General features: G+C 53.4%; 1 protein-coding gene, 2 non-coding genes and 2 pseudogenes across 4 annotated transcripts; all 5 read right to left on the reverse strand.

The window, feature by feature from the left end:
- Positions 1 to 5,037: 5,037 nt before the first annotated feature.
- Positions 5,038 to 19,769, reverse strand: LOC147101535 (large ribosomal subunit protein eL8-like). Of its 2 annotated transcripts, XM_085965207.1 has the most exons (7): positions 19,607 to 19,769; positions 18,060 to 18,209; positions 17,651 to 17,791; positions 14,307 to 14,386; positions 12,816 to 12,946; positions 7,623 to 7,692; positions 5,038 to 5,373 (listed from the first exon to the last, which is right to left on the reverse strand). In XM_085965207.1, the coding sequence occupies exons 1-7, from the start codon at positions 19,764 to 19,766 to the stop codon at positions 5,218 to 5,220; spliced, it is 888 nt and encodes a 295-aa protein (XP_085821333.1). In that variant the 5' UTR covers positions 19,767 to 19,769; the 3' UTR covers positions 5,038 to 5,217. The 2 variants fall into 2 exon arrangements, 1 of the variants encoding a protein (XP_085821333.1); XR_015073322.1 differs by lacking the exons at positions 12,816 to 12,946; positions 14,307 to 14,386; positions 17,651 to 17,791; positions 18,060 to 18,209; positions 19,607 to 19,769 and adding an exon at positions 10,796 to 12,087 and having other exon boundaries at positions 5,356 to 5,373.
- LOC147101536 (small nucleolar RNA SNORD36) lies at positions 6,888 to 6,960 on the reverse strand (annotated as a pseudogene).
- On the reverse strand, positions 12,401 to 12,473 carry LOC147101537 (small nucleolar RNA SNORD36; annotated as a pseudogene).
- LOC147101538 (small nucleolar RNA SNORD36) lies at positions 14,010 to 14,088 on the reverse strand. The gene has a single exon (XR_015073413.1). It is a non-coding gene; the product is annotated as a small nucleolar RNA SNORD36 (small nucleolar RNA).
- On the reverse strand, positions 17,873 to 17,950 carry LOC147101539 (small nucleolar RNA SNORD24). Its single transcript, XR_015073419.1, has one exon. It is a non-coding gene; the product is annotated as a small nucleolar RNA SNORD24 (small nucleolar RNA).
- Positions 19,770 to 19,831: the final 62 nt, after the last annotated feature.

Genomic DNA, 19,831 nt, shown 5'->3' on the forward strand with positions numbered 1-19,831 from the left:
TCAGTGTCTGTGGAACCCGTATCCCAGTGAGAGTCAGTGTGTGTGGAACCCGTACCCCAGTGAGAGTCAGTGTGTGGGGAACCCGTACCCCAGTGAGAGTCAGTGTCTGTGGAACCCGTATCCCAGTGAGAGTCAGTGTGTGTGGAACCCGTACCCCAGTGAGAGTCAGTGTCTGTGGAACCCGTACCCCAGTGAGAGTCAGTGTCTGTGGAATCCGTACCCCAGTGAGAGTCAGTGTCTGTGGAACCCGTACCCCAGTGAGAGTCAGTGTCTGTGGAACCCGTACCCCAGTGAGAGTCAGTGTCTGTGGAACCCGTACCCCAGTTCTTCTGTCAATGGGACCTCAACCTCACAAAACATGCTCCAAGTAGCGTTTGGGGAGAAAACAGTAAAAGACTGCAGCAGACACAGAATGCAAGGGGTAGGGGGACAGGAGAGAGCTTTGGTCCCCGGCTCGAGGTACAGCTCTGGTTACCGCACTAGAGGGGGCAATTGGGAGAGGGGGAAATTAAACAGAACGGGCAGAGACGGAGGAAGCTGGTCGTGTTTATGCAAGCTCAGGGGAGAGACGAGCGTATTGACATTTTGAACCTGGTGTTGGTGTAAACAAACGAACCCGGAGCTCAGGAGAGGGAAAGTGAACTGACTGCGCAGGGTGGGATTGGTACAACTCCCGGCTCCTACCTTGTGGATTAATCGGAGCTGCTCGATCAGGCAATTTTGCGACTTCAAAAATGAGGCAGGTTTTCTTTTTTAAAATAGTTATTTTTATTTTTATTTTTATATACAAACGGGCTGTGGCCAGGGATTTAGCCCAGTTTGGTCGCCAGCTCCTTGGTGATCTGCCTTCAATAACCACAAAACTAGAAGTTATAAACTTTTAACAAGTTGGCTTTTAATCACTAAGATCAGAGCTAACATCTCAACACACTGACTGGCTCGCAGGAATGAGTCATACAGATCCTGGGATCTTTATGTAAGAGAAGTCAGGGGCGGAGCCAAGAGCCAAGACCTGGAACCTTCCAGGTTAGTCAGGAAAGAGGAAGTGAAACTATACACAGTGGGGGAGGGTAATATACATGAGTGCAAAACGAATACAGGCACGACAAACAGATTTCATTACATTCACCCCTTCTTTAGATTTAGTCCATCGGGGTGATGTTTCTTAAAAGCTGGTATAAGTGAGTCTGTCAGGAGGTTTTGCGGTTCTCAGTGATCGGCGCAAAGCCGGTTGGGGTGCCTCTAGGGGAGTGGATTCTGGTTCCTCCGCTGTCCGGGCCTCCGCAGTGTCTTCCAGGTTATCTGCAGTGTCCTCCAGGTTAAAGTTGGGTATCGATACCTCTGGGCGTCCTGTCTCTTTGTAGTGTAGGTCTTCATCGGGTAGTCTCTCATCGTTCTCTCCGCTCCCTGAAGGAGCGAGGTCTTTTATGGAAACAGTGTCCTCTCGCCCGTCAGAGTATTCGATATAGGCGTACTGAGGGTTTGCATGGAGGAGCTGTACCTTTTCCACAAGGGGGTCAGTTTTATGGCCTCTCACGTGCTTCCGCAATAGTACTGTCCCCGGAGACGTCAGCCACGCGGGTAGAGACATGCCCGAGGTAGATTTCCGGGGGAAAACGAACATCTTTTCATGAGGGGTAGCGTTAGTGGCAGTACATAACAGAGACCTTATGGAGTGGAGCACGTCTGGGAGGACTTCCTGCCAGCGGGAGGTCGGAATGCCTTTTGACTTTAAGGCTAACGTGACAACCTTCCAAACAGTAGCATTCTCCCTTTCCACTTGCCCATTACCCCGGGGGCTGTAGCTAGTGGTTCTGCTAGTGGCTATCCCCTTTGAGAGCAAGAACTGGCGCAGTTCGTCACTCATGAATGACGTCCCCCTATCGCTGTGTATGTAGTTCGGCATGCCAAACATGCAGAATAGGTTACAGAGACACTTGATGACCGTGGCACTGGTCATGTCTGGGCAGGGAATGGCGAAGGGGAAGCGGGAATATTCATCGATGATACTGAGGAAGTATACGTTACGGTCGGCAGAGGGAAGGGGTCCCTTGAAGTCCAGACTTAGGCGCTCGAATGGCCGTGTGGCTTTGATAAGGTGTGCACGGTCAGGCCTGTAGAAACGAGGCTTGCATTCCGCACAGATGCGGCAGGCTCTGGTCATTGCCCTGACCACCTCGATGGAGTGGGGCAGATTGCGGGACTTTATAAAATGGTATAGTCGGGTGACCCCTGGATGACAGAGGTCGTTGTGGAGACCCTGTAATTTGTCCGTATGAATGCTGGCACACATTCCCCGCGATAGGGCGTCTGGGGGTTCATTAAGGGCTCCCGGCCTGTACATAATATCATAGTCGAACGTGGATAGTTCGATCCTCCACCTGAGTATTTTGTCATTCTTGATTTTCCCCCTTTGTTATTAAACATAAAAGCCACCGACCGCTGGTCGGTGAGCAGGGTGAAACGTTTGCCGGCTAGGTAGTGTCTCCAGTGCCGCACTGCTTCCACTATAGCCTGTGCCTCCTTCTCGACAGAAGAGTGCCTGATTTCAGGTGCCTGAAGGGTTCGGGAGAAGAAGGCCACAGGTCTCCCAGCCTGATTGCTTTAGCTGCGACCCTCAAAGTCTGACGCATCGCTTTCGACTTGAAAGGGAATGCTTTCGTCCACTGCACACAGTGCAGCCCTTTCAATGTCCTGTTTGATACTGGTGAAAGCCTCCCGAGCTTCAGCTGATAGTGGGAAGGACGTCGATTTAATGAGGGGTCGGGCCTTATCAGAGTAATTGGGCACCCATTGGGCATAATACGAAAAAAATCCCAGGCACCTTTTTAAAGCTTTGGGATTGTGTGGCAGGGGCAGTTCCTTTAGGGGGCGTAATCGGTCAGGGTCCGGTCCAATTACCCCATCTTCCACCACAGCCGAGGATACAGAGACGGGTTGTGTTGAAGACACATTTGTCTTTGTTGTAGGTTAGATTCAGCTTTAAGGCAGTTTTTAAAAATCTCGCAAGATTTAGATCGTGGTCTTGCTGGTTGTGCCCGTAGATAGTGACATTGTCCAGATAGGGGTAGGTAGCTTGTAGTTTATTCTCGTCAACCATGCGGTCCATCTCACGTTGGAAGACCGAGACCCCATTTGTTACCCCGAAGGGCACTCTGAGAAAATGGTAGAGGCGTCCGTTCGCCTCAAAGGCGGTGTATGGGCGGTCCTCCGTTCTAATGGGGAGCTGGTGATACGCGGATTTGAGGTCGATAGTCGAGAAGACTCGGTATTGCGCGATCTGGTTGACCATTTCTGATATGCGGGGTAAAGGGTAGGCGTCCAGCTGGGTATAAATATTAACAGTCTGGCTGTAGTCAATTACCATCCGTTTCTTTGCTATTTTTAACTATGACTACTTGGGCACGCCACGGACTGGTACTGCATTCAATAATTCCTTCCCGCAGGAGTCTGTCCACTTCTGCCTTGATAAAAGTGTCTGTCTTCCAGACTGTACCGTCTACTTTTGGTCGCTATGGGCCTACAGTTCGGAGCGAGATTAGCGAATAAAGAGGGCGGGCTGATTTTTAAGGTTGATAGGCCACAGACTGAGTGGCGGCTGGGACCCGCCATATGCTAGCGTGACACTTTCGTGGTGGCACTGGAAGTCCAGGCCCAAGATTACATTAACAGAGTTCTGGCATCACGAGGAGTTTAAAATCCTTGTAGTCCGTGCCTTTTACAGTCAGTGTTACCACACAGTAGCCCAAAATGTCCGAAGTGTGGGGCTTAGCAGCCATAGCAATTCTGCTCCATGTAGGGGTTACCGTTAATGAGTGCTGCCGTACCAGGCTAGGGTGGATAAAACTCTCGGTACTCCCGCAGTCAATTAAACATTGTTAAATTCCCGTTTACCTGTATGTCCATCATGGATTTTGTCAACGGGTGTGGCCTGGATTGATCCACCGTGATCGAAGCCACTGTTGGGCCCTGGGCGGCCGTTGAGTCGGGAAAAGATGGCGGATCCCAAGATGACAGCCCGCACGGCACGCACGAGGCAGTGACGGAGTTGGAAATCGGATTCCCCCTGCAGACTTTGCTAAAATGCCCCTTTTTCTTACATTTGAAGCATGTAGCGTCCTTCGCTGGGCATCGTTGTCTGGGGTGCTTGGCCTGGCCGCAGAAGTAGCATTTCGGGCCTCGAGACATTGCCGCTGTAGTAGGACTCCTGGGTGAACTTCTGTGTGGGGACTCCAGCGGTGCAGAGCTGCTCTGAGACCTGGATGGGGAAGATGGCCGATTCCAAGATGGCGGCCCGCGGCGGTGAGGGCCGCATGGCCGGAAGAATAAGAGTCAGAGTTTTTCTGGGCCACGTCCAGCGATCGCGCAGTGGCCACTGCCTTTTTCAAGTCCAGGGCATCCTCCTCCAGCAGTCTCTGCCGGATATAATTCGAGTTGAGGCCCGTGATGAAGGAATCGCGGACCAATTCGTCAGAGTACGCATTGGCCGTCACGGCCTTGCAGTTCAGAATCAGAATCCCCGCAGTGCAGATAGAGGCCATTTCGGCCCATCGAGCCTGCACCGACACATATCCCACCCTATCCCCGTAACCCCACCTATTTAATCCCCTAACACTAAGGGTCAATTTTTATCACAGCCTAAAGGACCAAGTCCTTTAGGCCCTGTAAGAAATCGTCCATTGATTCCTCAGGTCGCTGCCTGCGTGTAGCCAGCAGATGTCTGGCGTACACTTCGTTTACTGGCCTCTGGTATTGGGCCTTCAGGATAGTGATGGCCTCCGTGTAAGAGGTGGCATCCCGGATGAACGAATAAATCCGATGATTAACGCGAGTAGTCAGTAGACTCAGTTTATCTACCTCGCTAGCAGATGAGGCCCTCGCGAAGAGTTCGAAGCATTTGAGCCAGTGTCCAAATTGATTTGATGCTTCAGCAGAATGTGGATCCAAGTCCAGACGCTCTGGTTTTAGGAGTCGATCCATCCTAGTATTCTTTAGTGATTAAAATTGATCTGCCTTCAATAACCGCAAAACTAGAAGTTATAAACTTTAACAAGTTGGCTTTTAATCACTAAGATCAGAACTAACATCTCAACACACTGACTGGCTCGCAGGAATGAGTCATAAAGATCCTGGGATCTTTATGTAAGAGAAGTCAGGGGTGGAGCCAAGAGCCAAGACCTGGAACATTCCAGGTTAGTCAGGAAAGAGGAAGTGAAACTATACACCGTGTGGGGGAGGGTAATATACATGAGTGCAAAACGAATACAGGCACGACAAAGACATTTCATTACACTTGGTCTTCGCCTTCTCCAGCTTCACAATACGAGCCATCGATTTGGGGCCCAGAATCCCACCGCCCCAGTGACGACGAATCTGAAAGAGAAAGAAAGACTTGCATTTATATAGTGCCTTTCACCACCACCGGATATCGCAAAACTCTTTACAATGAAGTGGAGTCACTGTTGTAATGTAGGAAACGCAGCAGCCAATTTGCACACAGCAAGCTCCCACAAACAGCAATGTGACGATGACCAGATCATCTGTTTTAGTGATGTTGATTGAGGGACAAATATTGACCGCAGGACATCGAAGAGAACTCCCCTGCTCCTCTTCAAAATAGAGCCATGGGATCTTTTACATCCACTTGAGGGCAGACTGGGCCTCGGTTTGACAGCCCCTCCGACAGTGCGGCGCTCCCTCAGTACTGCCCCGCCGACAGTGTGGCGCTCCCTCAGTACTGCCCCTCCGACAGTGCGACGCTCCCTCAGTACTGCCCCTCCGACAGTGCGGCGCTCCCTCAGTACTGCCCCTCCGACAGTGCGGCGCTCCCTCAGTACTGCCCCTCCGACAGTGCGGCGCTCCCTCAGTACTGCCCCTCCGACAGTGCAGCTCTCCCTCAGTACGGCCCCTCCGACAGTGCGGCACTCCCTCAGTACTGCCCCTCCGACAGTGCGGCGCTCCCTCAGTACTGCCCCTCCGACAGTGCGGCGCTCCCTCAGTACTGCCCCTCCGACAGTGCGGCGCTCCCTCAGTACTGCCCCTCCGACAGTGCGGCGCTCCCTCAGTACTGCCCCTCCGACAGTGCGGCGCTCCCTCAGTACTGCCCCTCCGACAGTGCGGCGCTCCCTCAGTACTGCCCCTCCGACAGTGCGGCGCTCCCTCAGTACTGCCCCTCCGACAGTGCGGCGCTCCCTCAGTACTGCCCCTCCGACAGTGCGGTGCTCCCTCAGTACGGCCCCTCCGACAGTGCGGCCCCTCCGACAGTGCGGCGCTCCCTCAGTACTCCCTCAGTACTGCCCCTCCGACAGTGCGGCGCTCCCTCAGTACGGCCCCTCCGACAGTGCGGCGCTCCCCCAGTACTGCCCCTCCGACAGTGCGGTGCTCCCTCAGTACTGCCCCTCCGACAGTGCGGCGCTCCCTCAGTACTGCCCCTCCGACAGTGCAGCTCTCCCTCAGTACGGCCCCTCCGACAGTGCAGTGCTCCCTCAGTACTGCCCCTCCGACAGTGCGGCACTCCCTCAGTACTGCCCCTCCGACAGTGCGGCACTCCCTCAGTACTGCCCCTCCGACAGTGCGGCGCTCCCTCAGTACTGCCCCTCCGACAGTGCAGCACTCCCTCAGTACTGCCCCTCCGACAGTGCGGTGCTCCCTCAGCACTGTACTGGAGTGTCAGCCTGTATTTTGTGCTGAAGTCCCTGGATTGGGACTTGAACCCACGACCTTCTGACTCAACGGCGAAGGTGCTACCCACAGACACTGGGCTCATCAAATCGTGCGATCGCTCCCTTCTCCTCAATGTGGGAAGGAAACAGGTTCTTGCTCGCCGCACTGACGGACTTCAGGGGGTCGGGGACAGGGTCGGGGTGCGGGGGTATTGGGGTGAACCGACTGCTCAGGGTTAAAAAGCTCAAGATGCCACACGGTCATTCAGGTGAAGAAATTCATTGCAAATCATCGCAGACTCGGTCCAACCCTCCAGACTGGCCAATGTTGAATTGAGAGGATCAATTCGAGTTCAAACCCCCAGCCAGAAACAATCCCGCAGCTCCCCGGCAGGGGCGGTACGATAACCATTTCTACAGACGCTGCACCCAGATTGTGCCAACCAGTCCCTCGTCTGTGCGTCTGTCCCCTCCCCCACCCCGCTCGGGGAGTGGATTAAAACCGCCGCGATCTCTCACCGGGTTCCCCCTCTGCCTCTCGTGGGATCAGCACCGTCTGATGCAATGCTCGAGAAAGGAGAGACTTGCCGGGCTACGGGGAAAGGGGCGAATTGGATCGCTCTTTTCAAAGAGCCGGCACAGGCTCGATGGAGCTGATTGGCCCACTGTGGCTCGGAGTTCCAACATTGCCCCAGGCACAACTGCAAGATGGGAGCCTGTCAATCATCCCCCCAAAGACCCTGGCCAGTATCGACACTCTGCTTGCATTCGGGGACTCCGTGTTTTGCCATTTATCAGTCCCCCACCATTCCCGCATTAAAGGTCGTTTTCACGTCAAGTAACGCGACATTAACCCTCGCATCGATAAGACGACACCACGAGCACCTCCCCCATTGCTCAGCACGAAGCTGCCCCATCATTCACTGAGTGAACAGGAGATACGCAGGGTCAGGAACGTACCTCATCGAATCGCTCGTTGTAGTTCGTCCGCACAGCCTCGATCAGCTTGGCGATCGCTCCCTTGTCCTCACTGTGGGAAAGAAACAGGTTATTGCTCGCCGCACTGACGGACTTCAGGGGGCCGGGGAGTAGGAGCCAGCGTCAGGGTATTGGGGTGAACCGACTGATATACCTATCAATTCGTCCAATAAAAAGCGACGAGTTAGGAACGTAACTAAAGGTTTTTATTGACTAAATAACAGAGCCCACCCTCGTGGGTGATCGGGTCCAACAAGGAGGAATACCAGCCAGTCGACTACCTTTATACCTGGGCAGGTAGGTGGAGCCATGGGCGGAGTCGGAGGTGGTCAGCCCAGGTATAACAGCGCGACAAGAGGCGACCTCGTATCGTGATACAACAGTGATAACGGTGATAACAATACAACAGTGATAACTATAGTGTAACGATAAAAGTGGTTTACCACATTCACCCCTTGTTTAGATTTGAGTCCGGCGGGGTGAAGTGTACTACCAGTTCTGGTATGTCAGTCTGTCCGGAGGCCTCGTAAGCCTCTCCGATCGTCGCAGCGGCGGTGCTGCATTATCCGGTGTTAGTGCTGGTGTCTGCGTGGTCGGCGAAGGCTCGTGGGGTTCCGGCATGCCGTCTACCTGGGCTGGAATTGGGGGGGTGGTGGGGGGGGTAAAGGTGGTGTCTCCGGAGTGCCCGAGGGTGCGAGGTCTCGTAAGGAGACAGTGTCCTCCCGCCCGTCTGGGTAAGCCACGTAGGCGTACTGGGGGTTGGCGTGCAGGAGGTTCACCCTTTCGACCAGGGGGTCTGTTTTATGGGCCCTCACGTGCTTTCGCAGCAAGACGGGCCCCGGAGAGGTCAGCCAGGTTGGTAGAGTGGTTCCCGTAGTCGACTTCCTGGGGAAAACAAACATTCGTTCATGGGGGGTGGCGTTAACGGCAGTGCAAAGTAGTGACCGGATGGAGTGCAGCGCTGTCGGGAGGACTTCCTGCCAGCGGGAGGTTGGGAGGCCCTTAGACTTTAAGGCTAAGAGGACGGCCTTCCATACCGTCGCGTTCTCTCTTTCCACCTGGCCGTTCCCTTGGGGGTTGTAGCTGGTGGTCCTACTTGCTGCAATACCTCTCGCTAGTAGGAACTGACGGAGTTCCTCGCTCATGAAAGAGGAGCCCCGGTCACTATGTATATAGTTTGGGAACCCGAACAAGGCGAAGAGGTCGTTCAGGCATTTAATGACCGTGGTACTGGTCATGTCTGGGCAGGGGAAGGCAAAGGGGAAACGGGAGTACTCATCAACAATGTTGAGGAAGTACACATTACGGTCAGAGGACGGGAGGGGCCCCTTAAAGTCGATGCTCAGGCGCTCGAAGGGGCGGGTGGCCTTGATCAGGCTTGCTCTGTCCGGCCTAAAGAAGTGCGGTTTGCACTCGGCGCAGGTCTGGCAGTTCCTGGTTATGGTCCTGACCTCCTCGATGGAGTAGGGCAGGTTGCGGGCCTTAATGAAGTGGTAAAGTCTGGTGACCCCGGGGTGGCAGAGGTCGTTGTGGAGGGTCTGAAGTCTATCACTTTGCGCGCTGGCGCATGTAATTCGTGACAGAGCATCGGGGGGTTCGTTCAGCTTACCTGGCCGGTACAAGATATCATAATCGTAGGTGGAGAGCTCGATTCTCCACCTCAAGATCTTGTCATTCTTGATTTTGCCCCTCAGCTTGTTATTAAACATAAAAGCGACCGAACGTTGGTCGGTAAGGAGGGTAAATCGTTTGCCTGCCAGGTAGTGCCTCCAGCGTCGTACCGCCTCCACAATCGCCTGGGCCTCCTTCTCGACCGACGAGTGTCGGATCTCAGGGCCCTGTAGGGTCCTTGAGAAGAAGGCCACCGGTCTCCCCTCCTGGTTAAGGGTGGCGGCTAGGGCGAAGTCGGATGCATCGCTCTCGACTTGGAAGGGGATGGACTCATCCACTGCGTGCATAGTGGCCTTGGCAATGTCTCCCTTAATGAGGGAGAAGGCTGCGCACGCTTCCTCCGTAAGGGGGAAGGATGTGGACTTCATGAGGGGTCTGGCTTTGTCCGCATAATTGGGCACCCATTGGGCATAGTAGGCGAAGAGCCCCAGGGTTCTCTTAAGTGCCTTAGGGCAGTGGGGGAGGGGTAGCTCCATGAGGGGGCGCATTCTTTCGGGGTCGGGGCCGATGAGTCCGTTCTCTACTACACAGCCAAGGATGGCAAGGCGCGAGGTGTTAAACACACATTTCTCCTTATTGTAGGTGAGGTTCAGCCGTTGGGCTGTACGGAGGAATTTCTCCAGATTCACGTCGTGGTCCTGCCGGTCGCGGCCGCAGATGGTGACGTTATCTAGGTAGGGGAATGTGGCCTGCAGTCCGTTCTGGTCAACCATCCGGTCCATCTCCCTTTGGAAGACCGAGACCCCGTTGGTGACACCGAAGGGGACCCTAAGGAAGTGGTATAGGCGCCCATTCGCCTCGAAGGCGGTGTACTGGCGGTCCTCGGGGTGGATAGGGAGTTGGTGGTAGGCCGACTTAAGGTCGATGGTCGAGAATACGCGGTATTGTGCAATCTGATTGACCATGTCAGATATGCGGGGAAGGGGGTATGCGTCCAGCTGGGTGTATCTGTTTATGGTCTGGCTGTAGTCGATGACCAGGCGATTTTTATCGCCGGTCTTAACGACCACGACCTGGGCACGCCAGGGGCTGTTGCTCCCCTCGATGATGCCCTCCTTCAGGAGACGCTGCACCTCAGAGCTAATGAAAGCTCTGTCCCCAGCGCTGTACCGCCTGCTCTTGGTAGCGACGGGTTTGCAGTCGGGGGTGAGGTTAGCGAACAGGGAAGGTGGCGGCACCTTGAGGGTGGATAGGCTGCAGGTGTTACGCGGTGGGCGGTTTAACCTTCGCTGGTTGTCGACTGTGAGTGGGGGGAGGGGTCCACCGTATGCTAGGGTTACACTTTGGAGGTGGGATTGGAAGTCCAGCCCTAGTAGGACGGCAGCGCAGAGCTGGGGGAGGACGAGGAGTTTAAAGTTTTTATACTCTGTACCCTTAACCGACAAGGTCACAGCACAGTAGCCGCTAATGTCCGTGGCGTGGGACCTCGATGCCATCGAGATTCGGTTGCGCGTTGGCAGGACAGGGAGGGAGTAGTGGCTCACCGTGTCTGGGTGGATGAAGCTCTCCGTGCTTCCGCTGTCGAACAGGCAGGTCGTGGCGTGGCCGTTTACTTTGATGTCCATCATCGACTTGGACAGGTGGTGTGGGCGGGCTTGATCCAGAGTGACGGAGGCTAGCGTGTAGGTAAGCGAGTCGTTGTCGTCTGCGGGCGAGGCGGTCGTCGGGTCTGGGGGCCCGGTGGCAGTCGGGCGTGGTGGGTAAAATGGCGTCTCCCACGAGGTAGGACAAAATGGCGGAGAAGATGGCTGCCCCCATAACTCACATGAGGCACTATTGGGGTCGGTTGCCTTGATCAAAGATGGCCGCCCCCATGACTCACGTGTGGGGATACTGGCCTCAGTTGCCGTGAAAGAAGATGGCCGCCCCCACAGTTCGCATGAGGCACTGCTGGCCTCTGAAGATCCGCTCCTGCAGGCCTTAGAGAAATGGCCTTTCTTCCTGCAGGTTGTGCAGGTAGAGTTCCTGGCTGGGCAGCGCGACCTCGGGTGCTTCTCCTGGCCGCAAAAGAAGCAGCCGGCGGCCCGATCGCGGGTGCCCGATGTCGGAGCCGGTACCGGGGGTGGCGGGCCCGGTCGGGTCCGGGACGCCGACGCTGAGGTAGGTCCCGGGGGCGGCGCTGCGAAGGGTATTGCGGTAGGGGTCGGGCCCGAGTCCCAGGGTCGCGAGCAGTACCTGGAAAACGCCTCCTGGTCCTGATGGGCCACCTCCAGGGAGAGAGCGAGGGCTTCAGCTTTGTCCAGGTCGAGGTCTTTAGCTTCAAGCAGTCTTTGCCGTGAGTAGTCGGACCGTAGGCCTTTCACAAAGGCATCGCGGATATTATCTTCCGTATTTTCAACAGCCGTCACCGCTTTAAAGTCACAGTTCCTGCCGAGTGCTCTTAGCACCCGTAAAAATTCAGCTACAGACTCTCCTGGCTGTTGCGGGCGGGATCTTAGGAGGTGCCTGGTGTACATGTAATTTACCGGGCTGCGGTACTGCTGTTTCAGTAGGTTGATAGCGGCCTCGTACGTAGTCGTGTCCTGTATGAGTGCGTATACTCTCGGGCTCGCTTGGGCGTTCAGAAGTCTTAGTTTGGATCTCTGCGGGGCGCCGGATTCTTCCAGGTAGGATTCGAAGCAGTCCAGCCAGTGTTTGAAGTTGAGGGCTGCGTTTGCTGCCTGTGGGTTTAGATCCAGGTACGGTGGTTTGAGGGCTTGCAGCCAAGCCGGCTGGTGTGGCTGTGCTTCTGGGAGGGCTTCTGGCTGGCCAGTAGTAGACATCTTTAAAATTTAGTCAATAAAATTGATATACCTATCAATTCGTCCAATAAAAAGCGACGAGTTAGGAACGTAACTAAAGGTTTTTATTGACTAAATAACAGAGCCCACCCTCGTGGGTGATCGGGTCCAACAAGGAGGAATACCAGCCAGTCGACTACCTTTATACCTGGGCAGGTAGGTGGAGCCATGGGCGGAGTCGGAGGTGGTCAGCCCAGGTATAACAGCGCGACAAGAGGCGACCTCGTATCGTGATACAACAGTGATAACGGTGATAACAATACAACAGTGATAACTATAGTGTAACGATAAAAGTGGTTTACCACACCGACTGCTCGGGGTTAAAAAGCTCAAGATGCCACACGGTCATTCAGCTGAAGAAATTCATTGCACATCATCGCAGATTCAGTTCAACCCATCAAACTGGCCAATGTTGAGTGAGTGGGATTAGAATAGAGCCCCCACACACACCCCAAAATTAACTAGCTCCCAGTGGGGTAAGGGCATGGCATGGAGTCCCTCTGTCGGGACTGTCCACCCAGTGGCAGGGACCACGAGCTGGGGTCGTCCCAGTGACGTGTTGCTGCAGTAACCCTCGGTACGAGGGGGAGCGAGTGGTTTAACCACCGATGGATCTACGACTAACTCCTCTTAACAATGGCACACCAGCTCTAGGCTCAGTGTAAATGGCAACCCCTCCCCGCCCCCCCCCCCCCAGCGCGGAGATTACGAGCAGGGTACTCACGGGTTGACCTGTGCGAGGGCGAGGCAGCTGGCAGTCTTTCTGTGCACCAGCCGCCCGAGCCTGGCTTTGCCTTTGACGATGCAGTAAGGAACCCCCATCTTACGGCAGAGAGCGGGCAGGAACACGACCAGCTGAGGGGGACATCACGAACAGACATCAGTGAAACCTCACAAAGTGCTTCACAGGAACGGAAATCAGACACCTGACACCGATCCACATAAGGAGATATGACAGGTGACCAAAAGCTGGGTCAAAGAGGCAGGCTTTAAAGAGCGTCTTAAAAGGAGAGAGAGGTGGAGAGGTTTAGGGAGGGAATTCCAGAGCTCGGGGCCCAGGCGGCTGAAGGCACAGCCGCCAATGGTGGAGCAATTAAAATCAGCGATGCTCAAGAGGCCAGAATTGGAGCAGCGCAGATATCTCGGAGGATTGTGGGGCTGGAGGTTAGAGAGATAGGGAGGGGTGAGGGCATGGAGGGATTTGAAAACAAGGAGAATAATACACTGACAGACTTCATCCCTTACTACAGTGATACAGGGCCTTGGGCTAGACAGACTGGATGCAGGGAGGATGTTTCCCCTGGCTGGGGGGTCCAGAACGAGGGGTCACAGTCTCAGGATACGGGGTAGGACATTTAGGACTGAGATGAGGAGAAATTTCTTCACTCGGAGGGTGGTGAACCTGTGGAATTCTCTACCACAGAAGGCAGTGGAGGCCAAGTCACTGAATATATTGAAGAAGGAGTTAGATAGATTTCTAGACACAAAAGGCATCAAGGGGTATGGGGGGGGGGGGGGAGAGAGCGGGAATATGGTATTGAGATAGAGGATCAGCCATGATCATGTTGAATGGCGGAGCAGGCTCGAAGGGCTGAATGGCTGACACCTGCTCCTATTCTTCTATGCTCTATCTGCAATGTTCCCTTTAGGTTGCACGGCTGTGCAGCACTCTGGGGCTCCTGCGCAGCCGGCTCTTAAATGGGGAAAACCGCACAGGTGCGGTGTTTAGAATGGGCCGCCCAAAAAGAAATGAATGGGAACATTGCTCACCCGTTTCTGGGCCCCTAATCCTCATTCCCAAGGGGAGGGAGCAGAGCATGGCCAGTCAGGCACGGGAGGGGGTTTGGGATGGGGAGGGTGACACAGTTACTCATCACAAAAGGTCCCTCGGATCGAGATACAGGTGGCGGCCGTGGCTGTTGCTCAGGGTTAAAAAGCTCGTTTCTTTGCTCTACATGTTGAGCTTCAGGTGAAGAAATTCAAAAACATCATCGCAACATTAGCCAGGCCAAGCGAGTGATGGGCAGCCACCGACACTGCCACCCGCCCACGGGAGCAGAGTCTCCTTCTCCACAACGATCAGTGAAACAGAGCGCAAGGCGTGTCCATACAGGAGCCATCAGGTCCCCAGCACTGTCGGAGCTGCCTGGGGTTCAGGCCAGGCCACTCTCTGGGCCCCGGGAGCTGCGAGTCAATGTGCCCAAAGGCTCCTTACCTCAATGGGATCGACATCATGCGCGATGACCACCAGCTGAGCTTTCTTATTCTCCACCAGTGTGGTGACAGTGTTCACACCTGGGGAAAGACAGAGAGACAGCGAGAGTCAGGTCTGGGCTGGGGAACAGCAACCTGCCCAACCCTTCAATCTACTGAATCGATATCACATTCTGCCCCTCGAGCCTCATCCTCCATTTTATCAGATCACGGCTGATCTGCACCTCAACCCCATTTATTTGCCTTTGCTCCATGTCCCTGATACCCTTACCCAACAAAAATCTATCAATCTCACTCTTGAAGCTCCGACTGACCCCCAACATCCACAGCCTTTCTGGGGGAGAGTTCCAGATTTCCACCACCCTTTGTGTGAAGAAGTGCTTCCTGACATCACCCCTGAACGGCCTGGCTCTAATTTTAAGGTTCTGCCCCCCTTGTTCTGGACTCCCCCCACCAGAGGAAATAGTTTCTCTCTCTCGACCCCATCAACTCCTTTAATCATCTTAAACACCTCGATCAGATCACCCCTTAATCTTCTAAACTCCAAGGAATTCAAGCCCAGTCTATGTAAACTGTCCTCATTGTTTCATCAGTGTCAGTCGTGGCTCAGTGGGCCACACCCTTGCCTCAGAGTCAGAAGGTCGTGTGTTCAAGCCCCACTCCAGAGACTTGAGCACAAAATCCAGGCTGACACTCCCACTGCAGGATAGCTGCACTGTCGCAGGTGCCGTCTTTCAGATGAGACACTGGAGGAACCGGAGGGTGCTGGTCATCTGTAATCAATATACACACATCTCAAACCCCAGTTATCTTAGCATAGAAGATAGGAGCAGGAGTAGGCCATTCGGCCCCTCGAGCCTGCTCCGCCATTCAATGAGATCATGGCTGATCATCCAAATTCAGTACCCTGTCCCTGCCTTCTCCACATATCCCTTTAGCCTTAAGAAATATATCCAACTCCTTCTTGAATATATTTAACTAGCTGGGGGGGCCCGGCGTTGCCAGGGCAGTTTAGAGGGCCGCGCAGTTGACGGCTGGCCGGCCGCTGCCGCTCTGTGTCTCGGGCCGCGCGGTTGATGGCCGCCCGCTGCCGCTCCCCCGCTCTGTGTCTCGGGCCGAGTGGCCCGGCCCAAGTGACCCCAAGTCACCTCGCGCTCCGGCAGGCCAACGCAGCTGCCCCGCTCGCTGTTGAGGAAAAGCAGGGGAAAAAATGGCGGCAATATTTTTAGGAGGCTGCAGGATTAGGTCCCGCCTGTGACACACCGATTGGTCAACCATCAGGTCACTGAACTGTAGCATTGGTCAACCATCACGTCACTCAACTCTAATGAGCGGTAGGATTGGTCAACCGCTAATGAGCAGATTTTTGAACGTTTTTTGTATACTGTCGAAACAATTTTTGTCTGACCAAAAGGTAAATATGCCTATGACACTCCCCTGATCATAACCTTTCTTTTGATATAACATGAGTAGATACGCTCTATAACGACAGACTGACCGACTGCTTTATATATATAAAAAAAAAAATAAAGATAGATAGATGAACTGGCCTCCACCGCCCTCTGTGGCAGAGAATTCCACAGGTTCACCGCTCTCTGGGTGAAGAAATTCCTCCTCATTTCAGTCCTAAATGGCTTACCCCTTATCCTTAGACTATGACCCCTGGTTCTGGACTCCCCGGCCATCGGGAACATCCTTCCTGCATCTAGTCTGTCCAGGCCTGACAGAATTTTATAGGTTTCGATGAGATCCCCTCTCAATCTTCTAAACTCCAGTGAGTATAAGCCCAATCGACACAATCTCTCCAATACGTCATTCCTGCCATGCCAGGTATCAGCCTGGTGAATCTTCGCTGCACTCCCTCCATGGCAAAAACGTCCTTCCTCAGATAAGGCGACCAAAACTGCACACAATACTCAAGGTGCGGTCTCACCAAGGCCCTGTACAACTGCAGCAAGACATCCTTGTTCCTGTACTCGAACCCTCTTGCTACGAAGGCCAACATACCATTTGCCTTCTTAACCGCCTGCTGCACCTGCATGCTTACCTTCAGCGACTGGTGCACAAGAACACCCAGGTCTCTTTGCACTTACCCTTCTCCCAATCTATTGCCATTCAAATAATAATCTGCCTTCCTGTTTTTGCCACCAAAGTGGATAACCTCACATTTATCCACATTATAGTGCATTTGCCATGTTTCTGCCCAATCACCCAACCTGTCCAAATCGTACTGGAGTTTCACGACATCCTCCTCACAGCATACCCTCCCACCCAGCTCTGCCACTCGGAAAATGACCCGTTTATTCCAACCCTTTGCTTTCTATCTGCCAACCAGTTCTCTATCCAAGTCAATACCTTGCCCGTAATCCCATGTGCCTTTTGTAAATCCATGTTGACTTTGTCCGATCCAGTCACTGCTTTCCAAGTGCTCTGCTATTTCATCTTTTATAATGGACTCTAGCATTTTCCCCACTACCGATGTCAGGCTTACCAGTCTATAATTCCCCACTTTTTCTCTACCACCTTTTTTGAATAGTGGGGTAACATTAGCTACCCTCCATTCCATGGGTACTGTTCCAGAGTCTAGAGAGTTCTGGAAGATGACCAGCAATGCATCTACTATTTCTAGGGCCACTTCCTTAAGTACCCTAGGATGTAGATTATCAGGCCCATGGGATTTATCGGCCTTCAGTCCCATCAATTTTCCTAACACCATTTCCCTGCAAATACTGATTTCTTTCAGTTCCACCCTTTCATCAGACCCTATGTTCCCCGGCATCTCTGGGAGGTTATTTGTGTCCTCCTTTGTGAAGACAGAACCAAAATATGTATTTAGTTGGTCTGCCATTTCTTTGTTCCCCATTATAAATTCCCCTGATTCTGACTGCAAGGGACCTACGCTTGACTTCACCAATCTTTTTCTCTTCACATATCTATAAAAGCTTTTACAGTCAGTTTTTAATGTTGCCTGCAAGCTTACTCTCATATTCTATTTTCCCCTTCTTAATTAATCCCTTTGTCCTCCTTTGTTGAATCCTAAACTGCTCCCAATCCTCAAGATTATTGCTTTTTCTGGCCAATTTATATGTCCTCTCCTTGGATCTTATGCTATCCCTAAGTTCCCTTGTTAGCCACGGTTGAGTCACCTTTTTTGTTTTATTTTTATGCCAAACTGGGATGAACAAATTCTGTAGTTCATCCATTCGGTCTTTGAATGTTTGTCATTGCCTCTCCACTGTCAACCCTTTGAGTGACATTCCCCAATCAATCCTACCCAACTCGCTCCTCAGCTCAGACAAGATTAAATACGAGCGGACCGAAACGTGTAAACTCACTCTCACACACCTGCTCGGAGAACCGCGGGTCTCTTTGTCGGAGCGTCTCCCTTCCCGGCTGCCTTCTGCTCGGCTCGGGCCAACAGCCTCTGCTTCTTCTCCTGTTTGGTCTCGGGCCTGTACTTATGGGCCAGTTTGAAGAGCTGGGTGGCTGCAAGAGAAGGAGTTAGCGTTACTGGGGCTTGCACGCAGGGAGCGCGCCGGGAAGCAGAAGAACCAGGGCGTCACGGAGCGCATCAGCGATCTTGGTGGTTGAATGTTTGTCATCAGTTGACCTCAGATGGCAAATATTCTGTTCACATCATCTGCAGACTCCAGAACCCCAACCGTCCGACCCTCTCCCTTCCCCTGCCCAAGCTTGGGACCGTCCGCCCCCACCACCCCCATAATCCAAAGCTTCCTGTAATACCAGGACTCACCAGTCTGCCTGTCCATGGCCTGGGTGAACTGGTTGATCGCTGGAGGCACCTTCAGGCGTTTGTACAGGATGGCCCTCTGGCGCTGAAGTTGGACGTACTGCGGCCATTTCACGAACCTGGTCAGGTCCCTCTTGGGCTGGATATCCTGACCTGTGGAAAGAATTGGAATAGTAAACTCAGGAGGGAGCGCCGAACTTTGCTCAGGGCTCTCAAAGAGCTTCACTAACACATCTCGTTGGTTACCTTCCCGTTTAAACGCTGTTCACCTGTAATATCCGATGACGGGGCCCCACATGAAGCGTTAACTCCTCCGCTCTCTCCATACACTGACTGACCTGCTGGGGGCTTCCAGCAGTTTCTGCTTTTGTTTCAGATCTCCAGCATCTGCAGTTACTTTGCTTTTGGATTACAACAAAGTGCACAGACCGGCGTGATGTGGCCACAAACACAGCAGCCAGTTCGCGCACAACACGATCCCACAAGCAGCAGCGGAAATGAACAGGGAGATTGTTCTGTTCAGGACAGTGCCATGGGATCTGAACACTGGACGGGGCCATCGGTTTAGCGTCTTATCTGAAAGACAGCACCGCCAGCAATGCAGCACTCCTCCGCCAGTGCGCTGAAGTGGAATGAAGCCTGAATATTGTTAGAGTGCGGCGCAAACCCACTACTGACTGAGCAAAGCCAGCACTTAATCCCAGCCGCACTGACAAACATCTTGACAAGTTTGAACAGGGAGGCGTCTGCACGGAGCCATTAGGCAGGGTGAAGAGGCAGCACAATCCAGTACCGAGGAACACCAGACACGCTCACTGTAATGGGGCTGGCTGGTGTTGCAGAAGCAGGGTGTCCAAAGTGCTCCCCAAGGGCACATGAACAACCCCCACCCCCACAGCTCTCGAAGCCCGTTATATCAGCAACGTGCGAGTTTATATTTCTCACTCCCTGGTTCATCCTGTTTGAATTTGGCGGGGCTGCAGGTTTGGAAAGATTCTTAACGCTGTTGTGTCACGAACAAGTTACTGGCCGAGTAATCCAGTAAAAGTGACCATGAAACTGTCGGGATTGTCGTAAAAACCCAACGGGTTCACTGATGTCCTTTAGGGAAGGAAACCTGCCGTCCTTACCCGGGCTGGGTCTATAGGCGACTCCAGTCCCACACCAACGTGGCTGACTCTAAACTGCCCTCTGAAGCTCTCAGCCTCACGGATGCAACGCAGGCGACGCCAGCTGCTGCTCCAGCTCTGAAACCCGGAGCTCGAGCAACTCCAGCCGACGACACTTCCTGCACACGTGGTTGTCCAGGACACGGAAAGTGTCCTGGATTTCCCACACGGCACAGGACTATTAACTAACTGTACAGAAAATTAAGACCAAGATGTACCAAATTCAAGTCATTAATATAGTTACTAATTTAATATATTAAGTTAGTAATCTCCAAGCTCCTGCTTTATCCCAAATCTGCTATTTAACCCTGGCCCCTAACTTGAAGAGCCCCTCTCCAACTGCGCTCTTCAGCAGAAATGAACTTAAAACATAAAACTCACCAATCAGCTTCTTCCGTTGTGCTGACGTCACTCTTTCAAATTCGGCCCGTGTTGAGTTGCTCCGCTCTTTATCCCCGCTCAGCTCGCGGTCCGCGCCTCCTGGTAAACTCTCAGTCTGGTGTCCGGGACACGATTGGCTGCACTGTGTATAACTATGCATTGATTATTTGGAAGGTACGGGCTGTGTGCAGCTACATCCTACATGTGGTTCCAGAAGTTCGTACG

This window comes from Somniosus microcephalus, chromosome 23 (genome assembly GCF_052327205.1).
Source record: "Somniosus microcephalus isolate GS21.2 chromosome 23, FLI_Smic_1.0, whole genome shotgun sequence".
In the NCBI taxonomy this organism is placed as follows: domain Eukaryota; kingdom Metazoa; phylum Chordata; class Chondrichthyes; order Squaliformes; family Somniosidae; genus Somniosus; species Somniosus microcephalus.